Source organism: Pistacia vera, unplaced genomic scaffold (assembly GCF_008641045.1).
Source record: "Pistacia vera cultivar Batoury unplaced genomic scaffold, PisVer_v2 Contig69, whole genome shotgun sequence".
NCBI classification, from domain to species: domain Eukaryota; kingdom Viridiplantae; phylum Streptophyta; class Magnoliopsida; order Sapindales; family Anacardiaceae; genus Pistacia; species Pistacia vera.
Genome location: NW_022196545.1, coordinates 387,386 through 411,051, shown reverse-complemented (window position 1 = coordinate 411,051; position 23,666 = coordinate 387,386). Strand labels below are relative to the sequence as shown.

Here is a 23,666-nt window from a genome sequence, read left to right as displayed (position 1 = left end):
ATTACTAGATTCTCAAAAACCAACCTGACAGATTATAAATTAAACACAAATTGCCATAATTAGAATTTCAATTAAGATAAACAGCCAAGAAATTGAATTAAAAAACAGCTTACCATAAGTACAAACCCGAAATATCGCTGAATCTCGGTCCTGAGAACTGTGTTTCGGCCGATATTTCCCGATAAACCAGAATCTAAACAAAAAGAAAACCAGTACCTGACCTGTAAAATGAATCCAAAGTTCACAGAAATCAATGTGCTCCCATCACACTTAACATGTTTCTTCATATAAAGACAAACAGACTCCTCTGTTTTTACACACTCTGAAAGTAACTGAAACTCTTTGAATGTGTATATAAACGCATGTTCTATTTTGGTCTTTCACTTCACTTCAAATCTTCTTTTTTGTTTAGAGAGAAATTTTCTATAAGTTTTGTTTTTTATGGGTTTTTGTTGGTCTTGTTAATCAGCAATCGCTTTAATTTGATAACTTGATTTTGTTCTTGCTTTCGGGAAGTTTTTGAATTTTATTTTTGGGGTCAGTGAATTTTTAATTTTGTTTATTTTGAGCAGTGTGAGAGAAATTAGAATCTGGGGTTTTGAATTATTTAGAATTCAATCAAGAAGAGTTGAGAAAACCCCAGAAAATTTTTGAATCACTTTGTTCTCTCCTTTAGGGTTTTGTTCTGGATTTGGAGAATTAAGATTCGTTTAGGTTTTTGAGTTTTTTTATTCTGTTTTTGCTTGTTGGGTTCTGGATTTTTTAATTAAAAAAAAAAAAAAAAACTTAATCTTAATTGTCTAGATTTGAAATTTTGATTTATATGGCGTCATATAGACCATTTCCACCACCACCACAATCCTCGTTTCCACCGCCACCGCCGCCGCCGAACCAAAACCCTACTCAACCTCCACCACCTCCACCACAACCGTCATCAACACAACAACCACAGAGGCCAAATCAGTTCAATCAGAACTGGGGTTATAATGGCCAAATGCCTCCACAACAACAACAACAAAATTATCCTCCGTCAAGACCACCTCCACCACCACACCAACAATACCCTTATGCTCAGCCACCGCCACCACCGCCCCCGGAGTCATCCTACCCCCCTCCACCCCCACCTCCTCCTCCACAACAACAACCACAGCAGCCTCCAATGTATTATCCATCTAACCAGTATACACAAAATTCTATGTATAATCTTCAACCACCAATGCAGCCATTGCAACCACCACTTCCACCTCCACCACCTTCGTCTCCGCCCCCTAGTTCCTCTATCCCGCCACCACCACCTCCCAGTTCTCCTCCACCACCACCTCCTCCTAAGGAGATTGATGGTGGAGGTTCGCGACTTGATCGTGATAAAAGGGTGCCTAAGGAGGTTTCTAGGCGTGATTCTCGTGATCACGGGCATTCGAGGCAGCACAAGCCTCCGGTGCCACCACAAATGGTTAAGAAGGTCAGTGGAGGTTCAGGGAGAGTAGAGACGGAGGAGGAGAGGAGGATAAGGAAGAAGAAGGAGTATGAGAAGCAGAGGCAAGAGGAGAAGCATAGGCAACAAATGAAGGAGTCTCAGAATGCAGTAATGCAGAAGACTCAGATGATGACTTCTGGGAAAGGAGGCCATGGGTCAATTGTAGGGTCAAGAATGGGGGATAGGAGGGCTGCTCCATTTTTGAGTGGTGAGAGGATTGAGAATAGGTTGAAAAAGCCCACCACGTTCTTGTGCAAGTTGAAGTGAGTATCGATATGTCTAGTATGTATTCTGCTGTTGTGTTGTGTTTTGTTTGTGTACTGTTTGGAGCCTTCTATTTTCACAAGTTGCACGAAAATATATATTATAGTGGATTTATATCGTGAAAAACAAATCAATCTGCATTAGTTATGCCATAGCGAGGGTGTGTGGTGCATTCTTACCTGTTGAATGTTGTATTTGTTATGAATTTTCACTAATGAATTATGGAAGCTAGATTATAGCAACATGATATGTTGGGCAAGCATCATTAGTCTTTAGCAAGTTTTTACTTTGTTCTCTTGTACCATTGACATGCTGTTTTAACCCCTGAACTCTTATGTAGATTCCGTAATGAGCTTCCTGACCCAAGTGCACAGCCAAAGCTTATGGCTTTGAAGAAAGACAAAGATCGGTATGCAACATTTCTTAATTATCTTGACATATTGGTGCCTTTCATGTGTGTATAAAAATTTAATTATAAGTTTTGGGCCATTTCTACTTAAGTTACAGCAGTTATGTTATTTTGTGCTCTGATTGACAAAGTTTATATCTGATTGGAACATGTTTGGTGGTGAGGAATTTAATGGACAATTAGAATTACTTTTCTATATTTTTATGTTAACTGATCAAAATTATCCAAGAATTATTTGTCACCAAGAAGAGATGACATGGATAAGGCAAATGAAGGCCAGATAAATTCATACGGCTGGTAGCATGCGTTGAATGACAATGTTGAAGGCTAGAATATGGAAGACTTGAAACAAGCCTTTGTCCTCTTGAAGTTGCAAAGATCGAGGGAAAAAGTTTAGTTTGTTGTCATCATGTGTCCAGATTCATATTCTGATTTTATTGTGTAATAATGCCATGTTCATCTTCTTATGCAGATTTACAAGATACACAATTACATCTCTGGAGAAAAATTACAAGCCCCAGCTGTATGTTGAGCCAGATCTTGGGATACCTCTTGACCTGCTTGACCTTAATGTTTACAAGTATTATCTCTTACCAGTTTAAACTTGTTTAAGAATCTCATAATTTTGCTGTCATGACAGTCCTGATTGTTGTATTTCTGCTTGTTTAATTAGTCCTCCCAAGGGCGTCAGAATACCTCTTGCTCCAGAAGATGAGGAGTTGTTGCGTGATGATGATGTGGTTACCCCAGTAAAGAAAGATGGTATAAGGAAAAAAGAGCGGCCGACTGATAAAGGTGTTTCTTGGCTGGTTAAGACTCAGTATATCTCTCCTCTTAGCATGGAATCAACAAGACAGGTACTTGATAAGTACACTGTTTTATATCTGATATTTTTTTGACAAATATTAATGAAAGCTTTGCCGTAACAAAATACATTGGTTTTTGCAGTCTTTGACTGAAAAACAAGCAAAGGAACTGAAAGAGATGAAGGGAGGCCGGAACATTTTAGATAACCTTAATGATAGGTCTGTTCTATCCAAACCTGTCCATTGAATACATTATTGGACCGTAAAAGAATTATGAGGGAACTTTCCCTTTTTTTTATTGAAAACGTCAAATATTTTTTCAGGGACAGACAGATTAAGGACATTCAAGCATCATTTGAGGCATCAAAGCTGCGCCCTATTCATGCAACCAATAAAGATTTACGTCCTGTTGAGATTTGGCCTCTGTTACCTGATTTTGAGAGGTATGAACAATTTTGTGCCTTTAATTTTTTTGTCTTTTCTTTAGAGCAATCATTGTCAATTCAAGCTTGATGAAGCTTCATAGTGAGTTAGTTTCTTTTCTTTTATTGGAAAGAATATATAGAAACCGGGACTACTGGTGAATTCAATATTTCCGTAGCTTGTGTTGTTTTGAATACAAGGCTGATTGAACTGTTTTCATCAAGCATGTGCTCTTCATAAGTAGAATAATGCTCTAAATTAACTTAGTGTTTGTTGAATGGAAAATTATTTCTCCAGTCATAATAGACGATTTTGCTGTTGGCTGATTGAATATTATTTTCAAATTTTAGTCATTGATGATTATACCACATTACATCATGTTCGTAATAACTTTGAGCCTTGTGATGCTATTTTGCCAGGTACGATGATCAATTTGTTGTGGCTTTATTTGATGGTGTTCCAACAGCAGATTCAGAAATCTACAGCAAGTTGGACCAGTCTGTCCGTGATGAGCATGAATCACGGGTCAGTTATATATGGAACGGTTTTGTAGCATAAATGTATAACAGTGATGGTTCATTAAAAATTATTCATGACAAAGCGTAGGCTTATTTATTTAAGCATTAAGCTTTATCAACTTAAAATTTGGACTTAAATTTTTAATTGTAATTTTTAGCCATCAATTCATTAAAATCCAATAGTTTATGAGTTGCTAAGGTGGCAAAGAAAATAACTACCTTTAACCTCCACATATCTATTTGATTGCAATATATCCATAGACAAGACTTTGTGTCCCAATTGAATTCAAGATTTTAAATGACTATATCTCATATTTGCCTTTTTCTAATCTTTTCCTAGATGGCTATGATACTATATTGATCATCTATTCTTCTTGGTATGTGTCAGGCTGTTATGAAAAGTTATGTGGCAACAGGTGCCGATCCAGCTAACCCAGATAAATTTCTGGCATACATGGTCCCTTCCATAGATGAGGTAGATATTGCTTGTGTAAACTTGCACATTTTGGCGTGGAACATTTCATAGAGTAATATATGTCCTGCTAAGGCTACTTCATTATTAATTACTTGTATCTTTCTGGTGGCAGCTATCGAAGGATATGTATGATGAGAGTGAAGATGTCTCATTTTCTTGGGTTCGCGAGTATAATTGGGATGTACGTTCATTGATTCTAATCATTCTATCTACCATATTAGCATTTTACTTGTTCGTGAATTGAAAATGATTGATCGCTATATCTTCTTTCCAACAGGTGCGGGGTGATGATGCCGATGATCCAACATCATACCTCGTTTCATTTGATGATGACGAAGCTCGCTATGTGGTATACACTCAAATAGGATTTATGTTTCCATTGCACATGTTTTCTGTTGGTAAGATTTGTGGTTCTTACACTTCTCAAAATGATGCAGCCTCTCCCCACAAAACTTAATTTGAGAAAGAAGAGGGCCAGAGAGGGGAGATCTAACGAGGATGTTGAGCATTTTCCTGCACCTTCAAGACTGACTGTAAGGCGGCGATCAAGTGTCGCTGTAATAGAACTGAAGGATGCTGGGGTATGGTGGAACTCTATATTTAAGTTCACCTTATACATTAGATTTTAGTTTTGGGATGTGTTTTGACATATTGATGCTACTTTCAGGCTTATTCAAACTCAAAGGGGACCAGCTCAAAGATGGCAAGGTTAGATACCGAAGATGGGGTGGGAAGATCACGAAAGCTCTCGCGGCACCAAGATCTGTATCATTCTAGTGGAGCAGAAGATGACTTATCTGATTGAAGGCTATCGATACTGAGGGTACCTGGAAGGAAAATTTCCAAAATGCTATAATCTGGAAAATGTATCCGATTTGGAAGGTTGGAATACACAGACATTATATCATAATGCTGATCGGCTTAGGAGTGATCAGGGTCTAGTTTATTGCTGGTCAGCTTAGGAGTGCTCAGGGTCTAGTTTTATTTAATTAGATTTATAAAGGTTTAACTAGATCCCGATTACTCCCAGACGACCAGCTACAAGATATAATTGGCTGAGTATTTCGTCATTTCAAATAGGATACATTTTCTCGATTATAGCATTTTCTTGATATTAGCGGGTGTTAATTTATTTAGGCTCCTCCCTTCAATACCATAAGGAAAAAAATGAAGTGTAAACTTGGTTGAACATAAGAGAAATCTTGTTACGGTGTCATAGTGAGAATGTTCATCTTTGAAACAAACAAGTATTTTAGCAATGAATATAAGCTTGTTCTATGATTAATGGTTCACTTTGATTTGTATTTTTTCAATTTGGTAAACTTGGCTAAAATTTGATTCAACCTTACCAATATATTTCACCATTTTATGTATAAATGTTAATTCAATGGTTGGTACCTCTTTGATAAGCTAATACATGAATGATTGTTGATGATTGAACATCATAGAATAAGCTTCTTTGGTTTGACCATTCTTTTAAAACCCGGCCTAGTCAATTAAAGTGGTTCAACCTGGACTTGGGGCTTTCACCGTTTCCGATTACCTGTTTCACTATTCACCAAAAACCTTAAAAATTGGGATGATGATCAACGAACAATTGAAAGTTAAGATGTTGAGACTTTTGAAGAGAAAGTCTCGATGAGTGCAATGGTGGTGACAGAATTGATTTCCAGTTAGTGAATCCATTGGAAATCGAAAAAAAAAAAAAACTGGTGATGACAACAATCTGCTTTTGCCAACGATTGTTAAGGCTAAAAGGGGTGGGGTGAAATGTGTTTTGATCAAAAGGCAGAGGGGAGTATTTTTAAGGTGATGGAAAGGGTTATCCACATCAACGTTGGTGAGATCTGATCAAAATCGATTAAACCTTGAGTAGATTTCTTGGGGAATTTGCTCAAGCAATAATTAAGATTGCATTTGAGGTGTCACCACGACCAACCAATCAACCGCCGATTTGTATTTAAAGGGTGTTTGATAAATTTTAAACATGTAAGGACTTAACATCATTTTCAGGGGTATATTTGCCGAATTTTAAAATTTTTGTCACTCAATTTGACCGATCGATCAAACCGGTCAACCCAATGCCTGGCAGCTTTGCCGCGTTCCACCCCGGATTATGTTTTAAAACATTGGGTTTGACTAGGCTAAATGAATGAACTTATAGATTTTTTAAGAACATCATAGGTAGAATAAGTTATTGATGATTTGGTCAGGACGGTATAAAATAGCAACTTTAAATAAATTAAAAAAAAAAAAGGCCAAATTATATATATATATATATATAAAGAAATTTAATAACTTACTATTCAGTCTCATTTCTTTAAATAACAAGAAAATCTTGTAACCACTTTGGATATTTACAACTACATTTGATCAAATATTTTATGAACAATACAACAAAAGGGGAAAAAAAAAAATAATTGAGACATGTTAAAAACAATCTCCATATTCACTTCTTTCAAAAGGAAAAATCGCTTAAATCTTCAGAAATGAAGACTTCTTGATGCAACTGGTGCCCTGTTTTATGATCACAAAAAATAATGGCAGTGACTATCAAAAACGTACAAAAGCATCTGAACCAAAACTAGAACTAAAGTACTCACCATGCTTGCCGGCATCTTACAGCTTCCTGACGAACAGCTCGCTTTGGGTCGTCTAGTGCCATGGATATTGCTTGTAGTACCTAATAAACACAATTAGAAAAGAAAAATCATAAGAGAAGACAAGTGGGATGGTGGTTTTCTGGATTAGCAAGTAAGTCAAGACTCAGATTTGAGGAGATATTCTATAATAAGGTACTGCAAATAGTAAAAGCAACTAAACAGATAACGGCATAACCCTATTGTAGCAAATGCTGATAATTATGTTCTGCTCTTACTAACCTGTACTCTCATGGGATAAATCCGTGCTTGAGGCAGTCTAGACATGGCAACCAGACACTGAATTGCTGTCTCTCGAACAAGCTGAAAATTTTAATAAGGTTACCGGCTATTTCAAATGCAAGAACACACATACGGGACAATTTACGAAAAAATAAGTTTGCTTTCAAAGAAAATCTGTTACCATCATATGAGGGTAGGTAATAAGTCCAATAAGATGATTAATGATGATATGAGCACACTCTAAGACTGCTTCTTGTCCTGCAGTCATAAGTACAAAAATTAAAACATAAATTACTTACTTCAGTGAAGGGCCATTATACCACAAACCCATCATGAAAGGAGAATTTTTTTAATCCAGTAACATATATGCATACAAGCAGACTTACCATTTTTTTCCGTCAATATCCCAGATATGACCAGCAGGAGACTGTACAGTATATCTTTATCCAAAGTATCACTACATAACACAGATAATCCCTCCATCAATATTGGAATTACCTGCAAAATTAAAATATTATACTTTGAGCAAAAATTAAAAAATCCTGCTTGATGTAATCCGATATAAAACCATTCGTTTTAGATTATTCAACACTAACCTTCTTGGCATCATTCAAGAGAACAACTAAGGGAGTATCTGACATTATGTATGCACAGGCCCGATACAGCATTGATCTGAAATCATATTAGCAGCTTCACTAAGTAATTGTACAGTTCAAATTGGTTTTTACATCATTCCTCACAACATGGACAATAAATATTTCTTCAAGATGGCAAAGCTAGTCAGTTAATTGTACTTGGTGCACATAACTTCTGATCAATATTCAAGATCAATTTATCATGTCAGATGGATTTGTACTACAAGTCTACAACAAGGTGTTTGAGAGTTCAGAGCTGAAACTCAATATTTAAAGAACTATGTAATCTTTCAAGACATTATTCTCTTGGCCTTATTTTAAGATTTCACAAATGCTTAAATTTAGGCTGTAATTTCATTCTTCTTTAATATCCATATTATGTTTCTCTCTAGCACACATCAGTGAATAATTAGCTGATAAAAAGAAAAAAGTGTAAAAATGAAAACGAGGTACTAAAATTGCCAAATATCATACAAAGTAGCAACTAGACCCAATATTGTGCTCGACATCTTATAGACTGACAGCATTTTGGTCAACATTTGTACTATGCTATGATACAGAACAAGGCCCCATCAAAACTGGGACAGACAAACTAACTGGATTCAGCAAAATGAACCCAAAACTATGCTTATTGTAGGCTCTTATTTGAATTTTTTTAGAAGGAATTATCAGCAATCCATCAGATTCAGCTTCAACAATATATTTCTTGGTATATATCATTCAAGCAGCAATATATTTGCACAAAATGAACGCTATGCAAAGGTATAAGAAAAATCATTCAAAACTAAAGCTAGATATAGTCTCTTATGAGTGATGAAGGCATAATATTTTTATTTTATTTTTTAAAGGCATACATACCTTGAGAATGATGACTCAGATTTCACAATCAAAGATTGCAGAATTGGCATTATGGTTGAATAAAAACGTTGCTTATAAAGTGGCCGTACTGTTGCATGGAATTTTCGGCATAAACAATTTTCAGAATCACTCATAAGAATTTGAAATGCATTCGAAGCACATTTCATGACAGATGGATGCACACCCTGCTCAGATATGTCTTCTGAGGATTCCTGCTCTGCTGGCAAAGAACCTTTTTTGTCATTTGACAATAAGCACTCTATAAGAATCATAGTTATGTCTTTAACTTTTTCGTGCCCCCGCATAAGCAAACCTTTTCCAATCCATGCTAGCCCAGTAATTGCATGGATTTGAAGAGATCTACTATTTACAACACCGCGGCATATACTATTAAGACACATCTCACTGCCATTATTCATCCCACCATGTATCCTTGAAGGACCATTATCATTGAAACTACATAAACTCGTGTTGAAAATTATATCCATTACTTCTTCCAAGGTACATGTACTTGATACATCTGTTCCATTGGCATTCAGACCAAATTTGTTAACCATGGAACCCAATGCTTGAGCTGCTGGAACATTACCCTTGAGAATGCTTGTCATAAACAGATGTAATACCAGCCTCACATTTGGAATGTGTGTTTGAGGATGAAGTGCTATAACTACTGATGCAAATAGTGAATATATCCATTCATCTCTACTGGAACCAACGTCTATCTCTTGAGTGAGCTGTAATCCTTTCAGTTGGATTGGAATGGCAGCCATTGGCTCCTTCGGAAAAGAAGTGCTTGATGAAAGTACACTGTAAGCTCTTTCAACTATTATGCTCTGGGTCTCCACTGAACAACTTGCAACAGCTAGCTTCATCGCCTTCATCGTTGCATCAAGAAGCCCCTGCAGTACAATGAATATATCAGTGCCACATAATCCATAAAGCCAGAGAGGTGCTGTGAAAGTAAATTCAATGAGACTTACTTTTTCATGGGTCTGAACACTGAAAGCTGCACAATTTTCAAGTAGGCCCCAAATATTCAGTGCAAACCTCAGCAAGACTTCCTCAAAGCTTCCAGTTTCATGGATCCTGAGATCATTCCAACATCGGTTTTATTTCTTATCCTGTCAAATGGCTAGAAAAATAAAAGCAGGAGCGCGGAAACATGATTGAAAACTTCCTCCTTTTTCTCTTAAGAAATTTCACCGAAAGCATAGATGACAGCGATTATCCATATAGCTCATGTCATCTATAAGATTACCAATATATCTACTAGTTTCTAAACTGACCAGAAGAGCACAAATAGGAGATGGGAAGTGGTCCTGCTGGCCCATGATAGTTTTGACACAGACACACGCAAGCATGCACACCCCTACAGATACACAGAATCCAATCTACATTTTAAAAAGAAAATATGCACCGAGATTCTGTGATGCCATCCATACACTACATGAGCTTAACATTCGCAAAATAATATTCCAGGGAAAAAAAATAGCCACAATACAGTCAGAACCATCTGGGTTGTGATTAACATGAAGGTTTGGAGCATCTCTTCCTAGCATCTTAAGTTAGTTTCACTTTTGGAAACTTGCTGCACATAAGGTGAGAAGTTGGAAAATATAGCAGGGCATAAGCAACACAAACCAATACTGTTGTTGAACTCATTACATAACCGGCAGCAGTGGAACACCCACCAAATTTTTCTAAAAGATGATAACCTTCTAAATAGTAAAAGTTTCTAGCTTACCACTAATGAGGGAATACAAACATAAGAGTCTTTGCACTACTGCAGCAATAAGAATAGTCAAAAGAATTAAAAAGACGGTAAAATGCTATTCAGGATGGAGAGTATACCGCGCAAACACCTTATTTGAGTAGCATTCCAAAAGTTGAACTACGACTTCGGCTGACTTAGAATTCCCATGGACCTAATCAAATAGAAAGCAAAAATGAACCACCATCAAAAGAAAAGAATTAATTTTAAAAATTAGCTTTGAGCAGCCCATGAAACATCCTCAGAGAAAGTTGGTGAAACCACTACTCTGATGTACTTAGATAATGCTTTGTTAAACTAGAAACATAGATTAGTTCAAATAATAATTGCACACATCTCCAGACAGATAAGCAGCGTCAAAAGATGAAACAATGATGCTGAACCAATATCTTCTTTCAACGAGGACATTTCATGACTTTTAAGTAAAAAAATTTCTACTTAAAGAACATAGAATTTATCAGCTGAACGTACATAAACCTCAGACAAATTGGCACATATAGCTTCTTCTAGTCCTTGAACAATTTTCAGCAAATAATTTGATCCACTTGCACCAATCTCGGAAATTGCTTCCAGTTTGAGTGGTAATGGCATACTTAAATCATTGAAAGATGCCAATAAAACAATCTTTTCAATGACAATACCCATATAGCTCAGTTCCTTCTCAGACGCATGACATCTATCAATGGACAAGCCAATGTACACCAGTGCCTTTAGTGCCAGCTTCCATAACAGAGTCTTCTCGAAGTCCGCAGTGATAATTGATGTTAATGTCAACAAAATATTCTCAAATGTAGATTTTGATATTATTAAAGAGCCACCAGGGAATGTTCCCAGAATCAGAAGACCCTTCACTGTATTTAGCTCAGAAGAAAAAGAACTATCAATTAATCATTACTCATTTAGAGGAGCAATTGATGAAATAATTAGGCAAGAATAAATAAATCACAAAACTTCATGTCAGCTGAAGTTGTATTTTTGACAGATTACAACTCATATAACCATGATGTCACATCCCATATAATGTTTTAAGACAAAAATATGATTAATGGACAAATTATCATATTCAACTATATCATATAAAACAGTTTCAATAATGTTATATAATGACATATACTACCCATGGCAGGGATGAGGATATTAAAACACATTAATGTTTTATTAAAACATCCGTGCATGCCAAACATCCGTGCTGACCTTGGAATGCAAGATTTGAGTATTAGACAGACTTCAGATTTCCACAAACTTGTGATCAACAGGTTTATGCAAATTCATGTAACATATACCGTGGAACCTCCTAATAATCACCGGCCAAGCTTATTGAGAGAGAATTAAACAAATGATATGCAAATGGGAAAAGACAGCCAGACACACACATGCACACACACAAGTACCAGACATCGAAGCAATGATATCTGTAAGTTTAACAAGATTCACCTCCAAAATATACATCTGCATCATAAGCATCTTCATTTGTGCTTGTTGCCAAGGTAAAAGTGAAGGCCTTAGTTAATGAAGCAGAAAAGCTCTGAATCAAGCAACACCATTTCTCATGTGCAAGAGCAGACTGTGTCATGAATGGTTCAGAGCCTGATATTTCATCTCGGCATGCTGCAATAAGTTCAATGCAGAGATAAAGAGCTGCATGATTAAGCCTTTCAGCAAGTACATAATCATCATTTGGAAAGCAATCCTGAGATGAGTTTCTGACTGAAAGCCCTAAAGCATCCACCAAGCTGGGGAAGAAACTTTCCATAACTCTATTGCAGGAGGCAAGAGAAGCTTTGACAGAGACAGAAAGGATGCAACCAACCGCATGTAGTTTCTGCTTGCTTTGCATAGGAATGTTATTGTAACTCTTAAAATTAGAGATGGATCTGAAAATAAAATTTATATCTTCATCAGCTATAATCTGACTTAAAAACAAATCAGTATTTTGCTTGATAACTGTCTGCAGAAGAGTTAGAGCTTCTCGTAAAATTGCATTGTCCTCAAAGCCAAGGCCATCCAGTGATTCCAAACCAAAGGACAGACTAGGCTCCAGTGAAAAGTATATCGCATCCTTTATCGATGACCAAATTGCTCCAGCATGTTTTGCTATCCGGTCTGCACCATACGTCAGTGTACAACTGCTGAGATACTTCAGAGAATCAACCTGAAGCATGTAATCATAAAGCTAGCACTCAGATTCAACAATCCAAAGATAACATTCTAACCATGGAAGCAAATATTACATCATTATAATGAATCCTAACTAGCAGAACAACATATAATTAAAATCGATACTGACCTTTGCTGATGGCAAAGAGGAAGAAAGTTTTTCAAGGAGCAATGGAATGGCAAAGGCCTCAAAAAGAGGAGTGGAGGAAAATGCTCGCTGTGGAAAAAGAGAGAGAGAGAGAGAGAGAGAGAATTGGATTAGTCCAACAATCGTTGGCCAAGTAGAAGGCCAAATACACAACAAAAAATGAGGGTTAACAAAGTATATTAAACATTAACAAGTAAAACAAAGTCCTTTGCAGCATGGGGGGCAGGAGGGTGGTAAGAATAAGATATCTTGAGAGTCATGATAATGATTTTTGGTGTGAATATATTAACAGATTCCAATCAATTTCGAAAATAAAAATTTATATGTTTTTTACTTTCCCATTTAAGGAGGATCCATACAACATTTTGAGGAATAAGAACAAGTAAGGACATATAAAAATAAAAAAATTCAATTTTTTTTTTATTAAAAAAAAAAAAAGCAGGAATTCACTTTAACCAAATATGGCCAAAAGGCAGCATAGTAGACAACAATGAATTACATACCATCAATGCAGATGAAAGATCATCTCTTTTCACATCAAAGTCCTCACCTGTAGACTGTAAATGTATACAAAGAAAATCACAAAGCGTAAATCAACAAAATAGCAAACCATGTAGGACAGTAAAATCCACAGACAAAAAGACATAAAGAATAATATCCAGATCCCAAGTCGGCCAAATAGAAGAAGAGCAACCAAAGGGCAACTCAAATGTTATTCATGTTCATAGAAGATTAGTTGTCAGGACAATAGAACACAAATGTTCAGACATTCAGATATAATCCATTATCAGTCCGAAAGACTTCTTCATTTTTTACAGCAGATATATAAAAGCGAATAACAATGCATATTGTTTATTAAATAAAATAGCAGACTGAGAAGAAGTATCCTGAAGAACAACCCACTAAAACAACTTATCCTTTTAAAGGCTGGTTTTGGGGTCACTGTTCCACACTCCCCATATACTCTGTTATAAAACCAAGAGATAAAGCCACAAAAAATCCAAATGTCTACTAAATATGATGATACATTGCTTCCCTGATGTGAGTAAAGGATCCTAAGACCACAAACCCATGCGCATGTCTATACACAACACATGGTTATTCTCAGACTCACAACAACAAATGCATCGAAGAAAGATTTAGAAAATAACAACCCCAATACTGAAAGGGGTAGGTTACAGTCATAAATGACACTTAAGATATCCAGACAAAAGTACAAATATGGTTTAAAATATACATGAACCAAGGGAATNATCAAGAATAATATCCAGATCTCAAGTCAGCAAAATAGAAGAAGAGCAACCAAAGGGGAACTCAAATGTTATTCATGTTCATAGAAGATTAGTTGTCAGGACAATAGAACACAAATGTTCAGACATTCAGATCTAATCCATTATCAGTCTGAAACACTTCTGCATTTCTTACAGAAGATATATAAAAGCGAATAACAATGCATATTGTTTATTGAATAAAATAGCAGACTGAGAAGAAGTATCCTGAAGAAAAACCCACTAAAACAACTTATCCTTTTAACTGCTGGTTTTGGGGTCACTCCCATATACTCTGTTATAAAACCAAGAGATAAAGCCACTAAAAATCCAAATGTCTACCAAATAAGATGATACATTGCTTCCCTGATGTAAGTGAAGGATCCTAAGACCACAAACCCATGCACATGTCTATAGACAAACACATGGTTATTCTCAGAATCAAAACAACAAATGCATCAAAGAAAGATTTAGAAAATAACAAACCCAATACTGAAAGGGGTAGGTTACAGTCATAAATGCACTTAAGATATCCAGACAAAAGTACAAATATGGTTTAAAATATACATGAACCAAGGGAATGCTTCATATAAAAAGTGATCTCATATTAATCTTATATCTGATTAACCGGATAATCCAACTTCCTTCTTGTGATATTTAACCGATCAATATAACCTATGCTAATTCAAATTTCAACTACAGAATAAAAGTAAAAGGGCAAATAAAATACGGTTTGTGTAAATAAACCCAGCTTACATGAGTAAAATGAATGGGGAAGTAACAGCCTAAAATTTCAAAAAGGTCGCTGGCAAAACTTGCAAGCAGATCATCAGGAAATACTTGTGCCACAACCTCAACAATGCAAAAAGTTAGCATTAAGCACTGTGGATCCTTCTCCCCATCAATAGCTTCACAGATTCCGTAGAGAAAGTCTTCACCCTTGACCACAATAAACCATTTAATTGTTACTTAAAAGGAATACAAGGAAATATGTCAAGAAAATCAATTAAAAAATAAGAAGCAGAAATTTATTGAATGATATCTGTTGAATATGTTTCTGGCTGAAAGTGCATGTCTTGAGTCAGGTATGCAAGCACACATATGCATGTGTCAGCATGGGCATGAATCACTTTGTGTGTGTGTGTGTGTGTGTATGCGGGTGAGAGAGGATGAGAGAAAGAATTTGAAGTACAAGTCGTGCAGAAATAGGAAAGGTAAAGTGATCAAAAACACATACAACAAAAGTGAGAAATGCAATAAACCTGCATGTGAGAAACGTGAAGGGATCACACATGCCTCACTGGATTTAGCTTATGTAATTTAATTCTAGTTAAAAACCAAAACATTCAACTCTAGGAATTTCTATAATTTACATAAAATGAAACTAAATGTTCACCAAGCATACAGATGCAGTTCTACACAGATTATGAAAACTAATTTGATTATAACGTTACAACTTCAATTAACAAAACAGATTAATATTTTCCATCATTGTAATTAATATTTTCCATCATTGTAATGCAATGTTGATCTAGCTACTTCAGACAATATGTTGCGGACAAATTATAATAGCTTCCTTCTTGAACTTAAAAAGCATCTGTAAAGTCTTAAAGTTGAATCGTTACTTCATTGTCTAGACCTTAACACAATTGCATTAGCGCAACTGTTGCTTTTCAGGATACAGCCTCGGATACTTTTCCTTTATTTTCATTATTTTACAGTATTCTGAAGTGATAAATTAATACTATTCACTGTAAAGCATAAGTTTGAAAGGACTTCTCCAAGAAGAAGGATACCTGAAAAAGAAGTGCAAACTCCACGATTTATTCTCAAATTGTTTGCTAATTCTTAGAAAGAAATAAAGAACAGTATACAAATAACCAGTAAGTGAAGAAAAATTTAACATCGCCAATCAAAACATAACTTGCCCGAAATGTTTTGGATTATCTTTTTCTTCTTTTCATATTCAAAATCATCAAAGGAACATGATAGTGATACACTTATCCAATTAAACTACAGTCTAAACAACTTAACGTCATAGTCAACATAACACATTAAAATGTTTACCTCTTGCACGAGTGACATCATCAGTGGTAGTCAAATACATATCCATCTCTCTAACCTACATATATTTTGAAAAATGACAAAGTAAAAGACAAACACCCGGAAACTACACACACGAAGAAAATCACCAAAAAGAAGAAAATAACTCAGCGCAAACAAAACGATGTACGTAAACCATACCAGTTTTTCTATAGTCAACACATTATTCTTCAACAAAGAAACAACTGCATCCAAACTTGCAGCCTGTAATCAACTCACAGTACAATTATACATCATAGCTATAAACATCCACAATTATGATTAATAAGTATTCTTTTAAAAAAAAAAAATGCATTATATTAAACACAGTGATTAACAAATAAATCCATAATTTAGGTTCAAACTCGGCCATTTCATACATATGTACAGATAATTAAAGTTATAATTAAATAATTTAAATTCAAGTTCTGTTTTTCTATAAACACGCAGACATAATTAACTCACTGATTAATCCAAAAAAAAAAAAAAATTAAAAGTAAAAACCAGTTTGCTAAAGATATTACTTGAAGTTACATATTCTAAAATCAAGTTTTAATTTTTCAAATTTTCATAATCTTTCAACACAATTCTACTTTATAAAAAAAAAAACAAAAAATTCACAAGAACTAGAAATTGAAAAAGAATATATAACAGCAAGAGTTGTCGATTCAGAACCTGGTGAGCGGGCGAGCTGGACAAGTTAACGAATGACTCAATGTGCTGACTCAGATGACTCGGTTGCACCATTGGATTTCGTGAAAGATTGAGTAATGAGTTAGGGTTTTATGAGGGGAGTGAAAGGGTTTTGTGAGTTCTTAAGAGGAACCAAGTCGAAGTGAGTTAAACAGTCTTGTTGAAGAAAAGTGGGAAACTAGAAGCAGAGAGAATGTTTCTAATTTACAAATTGACCCCAAGAGTTTAGTTATTACTAAAATAGCACGTCATGTTTGCGTTTCCCTCTTTTCCCCTTTTTGAGCTACGGTTTTTACACATTTTTCAGGTTACACCCTACTAAAAACATCTTACATTACGAAAACAGTTACAGTTTTGTATATGTTATGCCTGAAAAGTTAGAGCTGATGTGGACTCTCATCAGTATGAGTCAATCAGGGCTCAGGAAAGTTTTATATCGTCCAGGCGTTATCACGTCGCACAATGACGCAAGAGGCATGACTCCTACTAGTGTGGTAGGTGAGTGTCAAGCTTGCGAGCGGTTAGGAATCATCCACCTGTCCAAGCCCTACGCAAGTGGAGGACATTTCTCGTGCAAATAACCAATGTGACGTAAAGAAAGATTTGCACGACACCTACCCACTTGTAAACTTGTAATCATTACCTTGAAATCTCCCACTATAACTAGAAGACTTCCCTCTATTCTACAGGATTGACTAATCTTTGTCTAAAATAGCTTACTCTCTCTCTCTCTCTTTTGTATTCTCTCTAGATTATAACTCAGCTTGTTGCACGTGACTTTATTTTAACCATCTATTAATACAATAATAGTGGACGTAGGATTCACTTTTGAGCAATCGAACCACTTTAAATATCTCTTCTTATTCATTAATTCATTTCATATTCCTTTATCACGTGTAATTTCTAAGTCTGCTTATCACTTTACAAGTGCGAATCGTTAGTGTCAAAATCAAGCATCAAGAGTATGGTTTTCTTCTTGTTCCTTTAAATTATCAATAATGCTACAGACACCGAAAAACCCACACTGAAATTGTGTACCGGCCTACGTGTAACACGCTTATGATTTTTTTAACAATTGTTTTCTAGTGAACGGTCGTCCATCAAATTTGGACGGCCCCGTCCATATTATATGGACAGGGGTCCATATACCAGGCGTCCATATACCAAGGACGGGCGTCCCCAATTAAAGGACGCCCGTCCATAACTAAAATAGAACAATTTTTTTTGATAAATATTAGGGACGGCCGTTCATCCGTTATGGACGGTCGTCCCTTCATTTTGGATGGGCGTCCGTAAATAAGGGACGCTCGTCCTTAACTAAAATATGAAAATAAAAAAAAAAAATTGGGAATGGCCATCCATAAATTTTGGACGGCCGCCCCTTAAATTTAGACAAGCGTCCATTAGGAATGGACGGCCGTCCCTTAAGTTTGTACGGACTTCATTCCTAATGGACGTCCGTCCATACTTTAAAAAAAAAAAAAAGAAAAAAAAAATATTCTAAATACCTTTCTTCTTGGCTCTTCTTCTTCGTCTTCATTCACTGCGCTTTTTTCATACTTATCGCACCTTCTTCGCTTGCCTCCATTGAAACTTTATTGCATCCTTCTGAAGTTTCGGACACTTTGTGCTAGTGCCTATTGTGCACTGGGCTGCCATGGGAGTTGCACGCACAACAAGCAGATTGACTGTACTGTGCATGGGAATTTTTCAAACTTACCATGTAATTGTGTTTCCGGAAACAAATTAACTCTTCTGTGCTTTCCACCAAGTATGCCTTTTATCTCTAGTTCTTTTGCTTACAGTACAACATGTTTTTCTGCTCATCTTTCAGCGGCATATGTATTGCCCAGTCGTGAAGCCCTGTGTTTAGGAGATAGGGTCATAATTTATCTTCCACGTTGTGCAGACACTAATTCTGAAGTTAGAAAACTTTCTGCTCAGGTATGAATTTTATATGCAGTTGGTAGTTTTGTCTAGACCTTAACACAATTGCATTAGCGCAACTGTTGCTTTTCAGGATACAGCCTCGGATACTTTTCCTTTATTTTCATTATTTTACAGTATTCTAAAGTGATAAATTAGTACTATTCACCGTAAAGTATAAGTTGAGGCAAAGTGAGAGCAGGACTTATACCAGTGAAGCAATGGCATCAGGAAAACGTTGTAATAGGCCTTCCAAAAGTTCAAAGCAAAGCTGCAACAATGTTCATCCAAAATATGAAGACAAAACAGAAACTTCAATGAGTACTGCAATGGTAAGTTACCAACAGAACTACTCAAGGTACACACAGTCATGGTATGTAAACTGTCTTACCTTCCTATCACGTTGTGCTAATGACTGCACCTGTAGGTTTTGTATATAAGACTGGGCAACTGCTTTTGCATCATTTGCAGTAACCACACCACCACTACTTTTCCTCCTCACTAGTGCCAAACAACCAACAAGTGCACCACGGAGAGCTTTCCAATCTGCCTGATCCAAGTAAAATATCATCTATCCATTTTTTAAATAACCATGTATATAACTGATAATAATCAATCTTATATAACCAAAATGAATGGAATGCTAATGTTACAAAATGAAAGCAAGTAAACCCATGCAAATCAATGTTAGTAATGTTTGTAAAATTAATAAAAGAAAAGAAATTCATTAATCCTTCTTAAAGATAATGTTGCAAAAGAGAAATGCTAAACTCACCAGTCTATCTGAGAAGAATGCTATCAGGCTATGTACAGTAGCATCATCCAGCGGCTTTGACACAAGATTTGAAAGGACTTCTCCAAGAAGAAGGATACCTGAAAAAGAAGTGCAAATTCCACGATTTATTCTCAAATTGTTTGCTAATTCTTAGAAAGAAATAAGGAACAATATAAAAATAACCAGTAAGTGAAGAAAAATTTAGCATCGCCAATCAAAACATAACTAGCCCGAAAAGTTTTGGATTATCTTTTTCTTCTTTTCATATTCAAAATCATCAAAGGAACATGATAGTGATACACTGATCCAATTAAACTACAGTCTAAACAACTTAACGTCATAGTCAACATAACACATTAAAATGTTTACCTCTTGCACGAGTGACATCATCAGTGGTAGTCAAATACATATCCATCTCTCTAACCTACATATATTTTGAAAAATGACAAAGTAAAAGACAAACACCCGGAAACTACACACACGAAGAAAATCACCAAAAAGAAGAAAATAACTCAGCGCAAACAAAACGATGTACGTAAACCATACCAGTTTTTCTATAGTCAACACATTATTCTTCAACAAAGAAACAACTGCATCCAAACTTGCAGCCTGTAATCAACTCACAGTACAATTATACATCATAGCTATAAACATCCACAATTATGATTAATAAGTATTCTTTTAAAAAAAAATACATTATATTAAACACAGTGATTAACAAATAAATCCATAATTTAGGTTCAAACTCGGCCATTTCATACATATGTACAGATAATTAAAGTTATAATTAAATAATTTAAATTCAAGTTCTGTTTTTCTATAAACACGCAGACATAATTAACTCACTGATTAATCCAAAAAAAAAAAAAAATTAAAAGTAAAAACCAGTTTGCTAAAGATATTACTTGAAGTTACATATTCTAAAATCAAGTTTTAATTTTTCAAATTTTCATAATCTTTCAACACAATTCTACTTTATAAAAAAAAAAACAAAAAATTCACAAGAACTAGAAATTGAAAAAGAATATATAACAGCAAGAGTTGTCGATTCAGAACCTGGTGAGCGGGCGAGCTGGACAAGTTAACGAATGACTCAATGTGCTGACTCAGATGACTCGGTTGCACCATTGGATTTCGTGAAAGATTGAGTAATGAGTTAGGGTTTTATGAGGGGAGTGAAAGGGTTTTGTGAGTTCTTAAGAGGAACCAAGTCGAAGTGAGTTAAACAGTCTTGTTGAAGAAAAGTGGGAAACTAGAAACAGAGAGAATGTTTCTAATTTACAAATTGACCCCAAGAGTTTAGTTATTACTAAAATAGCGCGTCATGTTTGCGTTTCCCTCTTTTCCCCTTTTTGAGCTTCGGTTTTTACACATTTTTCAGGTTACGCCCTACTAAAAACATCTTACATTACGAAAACAGTTACAGTTTTGTATATGTTATGCCTGAAAAGTTAGAGCTGATGTGGACTCTCATCAGTAAGAGTCAATCAGGGCTTAGGAAAGTTTTATATCGTCTAGACGTTGTCACGTCGCACAATGACGCAAGGGGCATGACTCATACTAGTGTGGTAGGTGAGTGTCAAGCTTGCGAACGGTTAGGAATCATCCACCTGTCCAAGCCCTACGCAAGTGGAGGACATTTCTCGTGCAAATAACCAATGTAACGCAAAGAAAGATTTGCACGACACCTACCCACTTGCAAACTTGTAATCATTACCTTGAAATCTCCCACTATAAATAGAAGACTTCCCTCTATTCTACATGATTGACTAATCTTTGTCTAAAATAGCTTACTCTCTCTCTTTCTCTTTTGTATTCTCTCTAGATTATAACTCAGCTTGTTGCACGTGACTTTATTTTAACCATCTATTAATACAATAGTAGTGGACGTAGGATTCGCTTTTGAGCAATCGAACCACTTTAAATATCTCTTCTTGTTCATTAATTCATTTCATATTCCTTTATCACGTGTAATTTATAAGTCTGCTTATCACTTTATAAGTGCGAATCGTTAGTGTCAAAATCAAGCATCAAGAGTATAGTTTTCTTCTTGTTCCTTTAAATTATCAATAATGCTACGGACACCGAAAAACCTAAACTGAAATTGTGTACCGGCCTACGTGTAACACACTTATGATTTTTTTAACAATTGTTTTCTAGTGAACGGTCGTCCATCAAATTTGGACGGCCGTTCACTCACATGGATGCCCGTCCATATTATATGGACAGGGGTCCATATACCAGGGACGGACATCCCCAATTAAAGGACGCCCGTCCATAACTAAAATGGAACAAATTTTTTTTATAAAAATTAGGGATGGCCGTTCATCTGTTATGGACAGTCGTCTCTTCATTTTGGACGGGCGTCCGTAAATAAAGGACGCATGTCTTTAACTAAAATATGAAAATAAAAAAATAAAAAAATTTGGGAACGGCCATCCATAAATTTTGGACGGCCGCCCCTTAAATTTGGACAAGCGTCCATTAGGAATGGACGGTCGTCCCCTAAGTTTGGACGGGCTTTATTCCTAATGGACATCCGTCCATACTTTAAACAAAAAAACATTCTAAATACCTTTCTTCTTCGCTCTTCTTCTTCGTCCTCATTCACTGTGCTTTTTTCATATTTATCGCACCTTCTTCACTTGCCTCCATGGAAACTTTATTGCATCCTTCTGAAGTTTCGGACACTCTGTGCTAGTGGCTATTGTGCACTGGGCTGCCATGGGAGTTGCACGCACAACAAGCAGATTGACCGTACTGTGCATGGGAATTTTTCAAACTTACCATGTAATTGTGTTTCCTGAAACAAATTAACTCTTCTGTGCTTTCCACCAAGTATGCCTTTTATCTCTAGTTCTTTTTCTTACAGTACAACATGTTTTTGCTTTCCACCAAGTATGCCTTTTATCTCTAGTTCTTTTGCTTACAGTACAACATGTTTTTCTGCTCATCTTTCAGCGGCATATGTATTGCCCAGTCGTGAAGCCCTGTGTTTAGGAGATAGGGTCATAATTTATCTTCCACGTTGTGCANAGGGGCTAGATATGTTGTTACATTTATAGACGACTTTACGGATTTCTTTTTTGAAATGGAAATCTGATGTGCTAACATGTGTTTGAGAATTTCTGTGAATTTGTTAAAACACAATTTGAAAGAAAAAGGGGAGAATACATGTCCAATGAATTTCAATCCCTTCTCTCTCGGAAGGGAATCATGCACCAACGGTCGTGTCCCCATACCCTAAAAATGGGATAGCTGAGATAAGCCCTATGTTATTATGCATATTGTGGAGACAGTCCGTTGCTTGCTTATCTCAAGTAATGTCCCTACATATTTCTGGGCTGAAGCAGCTCTAACTGCAGCCTATCTCATCAATCGTCTCCCTAGCTCTACTGTTGGTATAAATAACCTGTTGAGAAGCTGACTGGTTTACCTCCTTCTTACTCAAGATTGCGTGTCTTTGGTTGTACATGCTATGTTTTACTTCATTCGTCTGTCAGAGACAAACTTGCACAAAAATCGTATAATTTTCAATTCCTCTCCTTTCAGTCGAGTGATTAGAAATTCCTTGGATATGGATAAACTCACTTACAAGTGCCCGTTTCCAGAAATGTCACCTTTTTTGAAAATGATCCATTCTTTGAGAAAGGAAAGAGAAAGAAGACAATTATCAATGTTCTGATAAGATGGAATTTTCCTTCTTGCCTGGATATGATCCTCCTTGTGATAAGGATCCTCATGTATCTTTTGTAGATAGCAGTAGCGATGAAAAGAATAAGGATAAGCTACAAAACTTCAACCATGATGCAAACATTTCTACCGTCCTAACATTTTTTTTTTTTTTTTTTAAGTATGGATGTAATGGACGCCCGTCCAAACGTAAGGGACGACCATCCATAATTTATGGACGGCCATCCCCAAAGTTTTTTTTTTAATTTTCATAATTTATTTATGGACGGACGTCCTTTAAATGTGGACGCCCGTCCCTTGTATATGAATGCCCGTCCATATAATATGGACGGGCACCCATGTAAGTGAATGGCCGTCCAAATTTGATGGACGACCGTTCACTAGAAAAAAAATTGTAAAAAAAATG

At 36.0% G+C, this 23,666-nt stretch overlaps 2 protein-coding genes across 6 annotated transcripts; one reads left to right on the top strand and one right to left on the bottom strand.

Moving 5' to 3' along the window:
* The first annotated feature begins 225 nt into the window (after positions 1-225).
* On the top strand, positions 226-5,650 carry LOC116113740 (protein PAF1 homolog). Its single transcript, XM_031399900.1, has 12 exons — positions 226-1,740; positions 2,082-2,150; positions 2,623-2,730; positions 2,824-3,007; positions 3,099-3,175; positions 3,280-3,399; positions 3,799-3,904; positions 4,286-4,372; positions 4,485-4,553; positions 4,650-4,721; positions 4,810-4,953; positions 5,040-5,650. The coding sequence occupies exons 1-12, from the start codon at positions 824-826 to the stop codon at positions 5,175-5,177; spliced, it is 2,091 nt and encodes a 696-aa protein (XP_031255760.1). The 5' UTR covers positions 226-823; the 3' UTR covers positions 5,178-5,650.
* Positions 5,651-6,684: 1,034 nt separating this feature from the next.
* On the bottom strand, positions 6,685-20,773 carry LOC116113725 (MMS19 nucleotide excision repair protein homolog). 5 transcript variants are annotated; one of them, XM_031399883.1, is made up of 20 exons: positions 20,624-20,773; positions 20,114-20,176; positions 19,937-19,991; positions 19,568-19,665; positions 19,184-19,342; positions 19,004-19,063; positions 14,848-15,030; positions 13,327-13,380; positions 12,806-12,892; positions 11,953-12,670; positions 10,990-11,369; positions 10,599-10,672; positions 9,728-9,833; positions 8,748-9,646; positions 7,851-7,926; positions 7,641-7,752; positions 7,436-7,512; positions 7,255-7,335; positions 6,976-7,055; positions 6,685-6,889 (listed from the first exon to the last, which is right to left on the bottom strand). In XM_031399883.1, exons 1-20 carry the CDS (start codon positions 20,693-20,695, stop codon positions 6,856-6,858), a joined length of 3,468 nt encoding a protein of 1,155 aa, XP_031255743.1. In that variant the 5' UTR covers positions 20,696-20,773; the 3' UTR covers positions 6,685-6,855. The 5 variants fall into 5 exon arrangements, with proteins under 5 accessions (XP_031255743.1, XP_031255745.1, XP_031255747.1 ...); XM_031399885.1 differs by lacking the exon at positions 12,806-12,892 and having other exon boundaries at positions 11,953-12,619; XM_031399884.1 differs by lacking the exon at positions 6,685-6,889 and having other exon boundaries at positions 6,972-7,055.
* Between the last annotated feature and the right edge of the window lie 2,893 nt (positions 20,774-23,666).

Excerpts from the sequence above, each read along its gene's own strand:
- LOC116113740 (XM_031399900.1), top strand. The coding sequence starts at position 824 with ATGGCGTCATATAGACCATTTCCACCACCACCACAATCCTCGTTTCCA. Across the intron at positions 2,731-2,823 it reads CTTGACCTTAATGTTTACAA|TCCTCCCAAGGGCGTCAGAA; the intron begins GTATTATCTCTT and ends TTGTTTAATTAG. Across the intron at positions 4,954-5,039 it reads TAGAACTGAAGGATGCTGGG|GCTTATTCAAACTCAAAGGG; the intron begins GTATGGTGGAAC and ends TGCTACTTTCAG.
- LOC116113725 (XM_031399883.1), bottom strand. The coding sequence starts at position 20,695 with ATGGTGCAACCGAGTCATCTGAGTCAGCACATTGAGTCATTCGTTAAC. Across the intron at positions 13,381-14,847 it reads TCCCCATTCATTTTACTCAT|TCTACAGGTGAGGACTTTGA; the intron begins GTAAGCTGGGTT and ends ATACATTTACAG. Across the intron at positions 12,893-13,326 it reads ATCTTTCATCTGCATTGATG|CGAGCATTTTCCTCCACTCC; the intron begins GTATGTAATTCA and ends CTTTTTCCACAG.